This window comes from Acyrthosiphon pisum, chromosome A1, assembly GCF_005508785.2.
Source record: "Acyrthosiphon pisum isolate AL4f chromosome A1, pea_aphid_22Mar2018_4r6ur, whole genome shotgun sequence".
NCBI lineage: Eukaryota > Metazoa > Arthropoda > Insecta > Hemiptera > Aphididae > Acyrthosiphon > Acyrthosiphon pisum.
Window position 1 is genome coordinate 110869848 of NC_042494.1, and position 6992 is coordinate 110876839.

Consider the following 6992-nt stretch of genomic DNA (forward strand, 5'->3'; position numbering starts at 1 on the left):
ACGTAACTATTATTCTTAGAAATTCACAATAATAATTAGCCCTAACTTGGGCGATTTTCATTAAATTTAAATTTTTTTTTTTTAAACTGTTTTAAAAAATATGATCAACAAAATGGCTATCTTGGAAATTTAATAAATTTATTTTCCTAAAAAAAATTTTTGATAATTTTTTGAATTTTTGAAAAAAAAAAAAAAATATTATGTTATTCAATCACAATTTCCATACTTATTACTGTAAAAAAATTGCATTTAAATATATTGATTTTCCACGGAAATACTAAGGGTGATACGGGACTTCTGGGACATACTATTCAGTTATCATTTAATTATAATTTATTACAAATATTGAAACATATTACAATAGTATAATGTGATTTTAATATAACATAATATATCTAATAATAAATAGCAGTACCTAATTATATCGCATGAAAAAATTATTTTCAATTAAGTAAATAATATTAATTATTATGCACAAAACAATTTTTCTTTCAATGCAATCTTTTACATTAGACGTCGGTAATCAATTATTATTAATGCCTACAACAATGGTTCAAATAATTAATTGATAAAAACAGATATGATTTGAAACATTTAAATACGTCATACGATTTATGGTAGGTAAGAGTCATTTAGAATATTTTAGAGGATCATATAATTACAAATGTATTGAACATTACTATAGTTTTGTTTTACAATTACTATACACCATACATATATTTACTTATTAAAATAATTGATATCAGATATCAAAACATCTATAAATCAATGATGTAGGTAGGTATACTTTAATTAAATTATGTTTCTTTTTAATCAACTCATTGTTAACTATTATAATATACAGGTACTTAACTCGCTATTATATAAATATAAATAACACAGAATGTCGTCGGAAAGAATACGTCTTTATAGTTGTTATTAAAACAAATAAAACAATGAACAAGATCACAACTTGCATTTAATATAATTTATTACTATTCAAGAACTTATATTAAATAGTATTGATGTTGTTACAGGATAAGTGTTGATAAGACTGAGGCTTAATTTTTAAAGTCGATCAAATATTTAATTAATATTCAAAATGATACGTTCCATATGCAAACTACCTACTACGCTAGCTGGACAAATGGCCGTCAATATTCTATCTAGGAGTATGGCTGGTCAGGCACCACAAAAAATGGAAGATTACTTCAAAGGCAAAAAGTTTATCGTCACTGGATCTTGTGCTGGTGAGTCACACTATTAAAAAACAGTAGGTAAACATTATAATACATATTTACACATGTCATAGGTACACAATACACACACTTGCCAATGTGTATAGGACAATACTATACAGTATAATACTATAATTATATGAACAGTACCTATATTCTATAATGTTCGAGTAATGTTAAGTACAGAATATTATATCAACAAAATTCATTTATGAGAACTTAATACGCAGTTAAGAGTGGTTGATAACTGTATCGTCATTTTTTTTTCATATTTATTTTAAGTTACCCTCACACACAATCAAGGCCGCTGGGAGTGATTTATATATTTTATATATTTATATATTTTTATCTTTTATTATTTTTTTTTTAATTTTCAAAGTAGAACAGAAATTTCTAACCTTTACCATCAGCTCTAACAACACCCATGTAAATTTCTCCGTGTCCTGTCCTTAATAATTTACAGTTAACATTCCCGTCCGAAGAACCTGTCCAGAGCAATGCCTAAAGGATGTCTGCTCAAATAATATGTAAAATCATTAAAAACTAAAGCTTAATATGAAAATAATTTGATGAATTTAATGATACGAGTATTATTATGAGCCGTAATTATTTCAAATGTATAAACTTCAATAATAATAATCATATTTTAAATACAAAAATATAACTATTGAATATTTTATTATATAAAAACTTTAAAATATTAAATATTAGGTGGAAAACCAATTTTTCAATTTGGTTATGTGGTTTTTATTGTTTTATTTTTACCACAGAAGGAATTGTTGTAATATATTTGTATAATACTCAATTAGTTGATTTCTGTACCTATCAGAACATTCAGAACATAAAGATAATTTTGATGGATACCATTCTGTTTCTGTTTTTCTGATAACATTTTAATTCAGGCTGTCGTATGAATAATACAATCTAAAACAAAATTTAGTTGGTTTTTAAACTGTATGAATTACAAGTGCTTCAAATTTCAGTACAACTTCTATAACTCGAATATCATGAACACTTCGATAAGACGAAACATGTTAATTATTGAATAGTTCATTGCTCTTGAGTCTTGATATTATAACATAATATGTACCTATAAATTCTACACCTACATTATTAGTCTGTTTTTTTTTATCTGGAATAAAACCTCGACATTTTGAAATTCATTATCTCAAAAATATAGGATATAGGCTTATCGGAGCAAAGTTAAATAAAATATTTTTTAATCAAATATTTTCAACTAATTTAGGTAGCAATTATATAGAGTTTATCTAATTTTCATTTTTTACTTATATATCTTTTAGATTTAAATAATTTAATATAGAACTATTAAATTTAAAATAATTATAAAATGTAATTACAAATATATTAATCTACAATTATTCAACAGTTTGAATATTTATTATTTAATATTTATTTTTGTACTACATATACAATTTTAATGTACTAATATAATGTTGCATAAAAAATATATTAATTGAATAGTTCACTAAAATTTAATGGTCCAATAATTATGGAATACTGAATCATGTTTCAGGAATCGTTAGTTAAATATATTTTACATTTTCTTGCAATTTATCGATAATCAAATAAATCACATTAAACACAATTTGATTAGAATAAGGCATACGCATTTGTAGGTAGGTACATGTTCACTTTATCACAAATCATTAGTTATTACTTATTTTTATTTAAAGTTAATTTGCCAATTATTTCAGAGTTTAAAGTTTAAAATATTGCATTTGACTCTTTGTTATGTCTAATACCTGTATGGCGATTACTGATAATCCATTATCATTTAATATTATAACCACTTAATTACATTTATGTCTATAAGTATATAAGTATATAACTAATTATAATTTTTAAGATTACATACAATAAATTGGTTTATCAAAGCCGATTTGAATACCTATTAATCAAAGTTGACTATTTGATTAATAATAATAAATAAATAAATATTGTTTTTAGGTATGGGTGAAAAAATTACAGAGAGGTTAGTAGATTTGGGTTCATTTGTTTATGCAGTGGTAGAGAAGGAAGAGGGAGCTGCTAAAGCATTACCAAATACAAAACAAATATTTTGCGATGTTTCAAATTGGGAGGATACGTACAAGAAAATGTACGATATTGGTCCAGTACATGGTTTAGTCAACAACGCTGGTGTAGCAGTCATTGAGCCATTTTTCGATGTCACCGAACATGGTTGGGATAAGTTAGTAAAATCTTGTATTATATCATAGTAATTATAGTGACATTAATAATAAAGATTAGATAAGGCAAGATTTACACATTATTCTTACTATGGAGTTGAAATAATTCTGAATAAAACACTACCTACTAAATATTTATGCTCAAAAATTTCATAATTTTCGGTTAAAATTTGCAGACAAATATGTTATAATTTAATTTTTTTTAAAAAAAAATTAGACTTATTAGATTTATTTTTACAAAAACTTGATGTTACAATTTTTTTGCTTATATAAAATCCATTATTTTTTCAAAATTATAAAAATAAATGCAGAAAATGAGTGTCTCTATAAAAAGTTTCAAAACCAATAACTCTCCCCTTATTACTCCATATCATAAAATAAATAAAATAAATATTTAATTAATTAATATAAAATAACAAACAAACGATAAATAAAAATATATATTGAACCGAAGTAATTAACAGTTTAATGAACAATATACGCTGGTAGGTATTATAAAAGCAAAGCGTAAAATGTATTTATGTAAGATCTGAATTATGAATCTACGTAGAAATATTAATATGTTCTACCGAATTCTTGAAACTTAAAATTAACATTGTGTATAGTATTGAATAAAACTTACTGTCTTTTAATAAACATGAATACAATATAGACTTCGCTCATTTAAAAGCTCTAAATAGAAAAAAAATGTTCTCTTAAATATGATGAATAAATTACATAAATATTTCAGTGAATTTATGTTCAACAAATTATTTTTTGTTCAGGACTTTAAATATCAACGCCAGAGCCTTAGTGAGAATAAGTCAGGCAGTGGCAAAAAACATGATTGATGCCGGTATCAAAGGATCTATTGTAAATATTTCTTCGACAATTTCCACGGTAAGTTATAATATTATGTACCTATTGTAATATCTGTCACAACAACAACTACTAGTACCACTTACCATACAAGACGATAATGCTGTCATACCTAGTAAAACTATAGTACACAAATGGTTTGCTAATGATCGTTTGAAAAAAAAACTACAATTATTAAACGCTTCTTACATCAGTCAGGGTAGGTGAGGTGTCAGGTGGTCGCAATAATATTACAGGACTTTGACGTAATTTACGTTTCATTAATTGCTTTCAACTTTCTAGAGAGCCATACCCGATCATACGACATATTGTGCATCTAAAGGAGCCGTGAATCAAATCACTAGGACGATGGCCATCGAACTGGGCAAGTACGGTATCCGTACCAATAACGTAAATCCAACTGTCGTGTTGACCCGTATGGGTAAGATCGCGTGGTCAGATCCAGAAAAATCGGGACCCATCATGAGACGAATCCCACTCGGCAGATTTGCAGGTTTGTAACGGAATTGTATCGAAACGAATTTCGACACGCTTGACGGAAATGGGCATAGAGTGAATCGTCGAAAAATTCAATCTTGAAATTTATGTTCGTTTTAGAAACCGACGACATCGCCAACGCTGTGATTTTCATGCTCAGCGACTACTCCACCATGGTAAACGGAACGGCGCTCGTGGTCGACGGTGGCTTCTTGGCAGGATAGATACCAGGACTTTGCTGTGAAACAAAATCATTATAAGGAATTTACTAGTTCAATGTAAAAACGTACTCTATTTTGTGTATACTATTCCAAGCTGAACTATTAAGTACCTAATAATATTATGTTATTAAATATTTATTGCAACCATATTGCACAATAACTCTCATGCTTTTTTTGACAGTAAACTGTGTATCCTGAAACATATAATATTATGTTTTACATTTTGATTTAAGACATTCTTCTGTTTTCAACACCTGCAGTACATATTTTATAGTTTTTGCAGCTTAATCAGAAACATTAACATAACTGTCTAAGTTATACAACAACAATATTAACATTCGTTAGGATGCATACAACATCTTACTAATTTATTAAGGTATCCGGTTGAAAATCAACTATATATTTACACGACACCAAATTAGTATGTATGTAAATAAAAAAAAATATTTTCTCGTGGATCTATGTTTTTTAATTTAATATTTTCAATTCTTACTTAGCAGAAGCACTAGCTATTTTAAATGTTTAATATTATATTATGGAGGACAACTGCTCAGTGATTATTTGAAAAGTATCGTTAGCATGTAAAACAAGGTCAATCCAAACGATACAGCAATTTATATCCGAAATAAACTCGATGACAATACCAGAATAAATCCAAAACAAATTTCACTCATATGATGATCACTTGATCACGCCGGTATTGAAAAACATTGTTAAAGAAATCGCATACAAACTGGCATATTGGCCAACATAAATACAATAATATTGGAACGATAAATTACCGGTAAATGGAAATTTTCAGCCCGATACATTTTTTGATACGAACATTTTACCTCCATTTTTTTTTTTAAAGTTTACTATTTAATATTATTTAGTATGCAATTATTTTTGTTTGCCTATTATCTAATATTATCTAAATAGTAAATGCAAAATACATTTCCAAATATTTGCATTAATATAATAAATTATAGATGTATATTTTTGATCAACTTAACTACTTGAAACAATAAAAATTGCTATTAAAATAATAAAAAAAAATAATAAGTAATATTTAAAACAAACCAAGTTAAAATGTAATTTTAAATAAACATAATAGGTAGCTAATAGGTTGTGTAAATAAAATATAATAGTAAGTATATTAGTATACTAGTAAGGAATTAGGTAGGTGACATTGATATCTTAAATTGTGTCCAAAATCCCCCCATAAATAAATATCTTAGATTATTAAGATAACATTCTTATACAATTTTACATTATTATGAGCATTGAGTGAAGCTTTTATATCAAAACTGTTCAAGAAGTTTATAAGTGGTTTAGTGGTTATACACCTATGTGTTAAAATAAAAATTATTGTTATCATTTTTTTTTTGTGATCATGAATGAAATACATTAAATACAATAAATTGTTTTTAAAGAATATATTATGTGTATAAAACAAAAAAATCATACCAACGACAAAATTAGATGGGGGTGTGTGGAAAAAAAAATCAAAAAATCTAAAGGTAGTATAAAAACTAATCAAATGATTTTAAATGTATTGAATCTATTCTGTACTTAGATAATATTAGATAATAATATATAGGCAAAAAATAATAAATTTATATTAAATAATAAATAATATTATATAACTAAATAGTAAAGTTTGAAAAAAGATGGATGGAAAATGTCCGCATCAAAAAATGTATTGAGGGGAAAATGTTATACTACTAAAAAATAATATAGGTAAGACACAAATTATGGAACATATACAAAACACAAAATTAAATACATTTAAAAATTGACGTCCAGATCGAAACAATTCACCTTAAACCAAGGCTTTGCACCCGTTTAGCCCGTATAGCCAAAACCCTTAAAAAACCCTTAAAAATTATCGAAACCGTAAACCCATATAACCCGATTGATTTTGACGACGTATAACCCGAAACACCCAAAACCCGAAATTAAATTCAGTTTTAATCCATAACCCGTATAAAAAAATATTACATTTTCAAGTGACATAATATGTCATA

General features: G+C 26.2%; 1 protein-coding gene across 1 annotated transcript in view; it reads left to right on the plus strand.

Moving 5' to 3' along the window:
- Positions 1-6400, plus strand: part of Dcxr (dicarbonyl/L-xylulose reductase) — an 8272-nt gene extending 1872 nt beyond the window's left edge. The window contains exons 2-6 of the mRNA NM_001126224.3: positions 1017-1229; positions 3186-3429; positions 4192-4306; positions 4568-4778; positions 4883-6400. Coding sequence (NP_001119696.2) covers positions 1082-1229; positions 3186-3429; positions 4192-4306; positions 4568-4778; positions 4883-4986 — 822 coding nt within the window. The 5' untranslated portion in view covers positions 1017-1081 and the 3' untranslated portion in view covers positions 4987-6400. The remainder of the gene's footprint in view (positions 1-1016; positions 1230-3185; positions 3430-4191; positions 4307-4567; positions 4779-4882) is intronic.
- Positions 6401-6992: the final 592 nt, after the last annotated feature.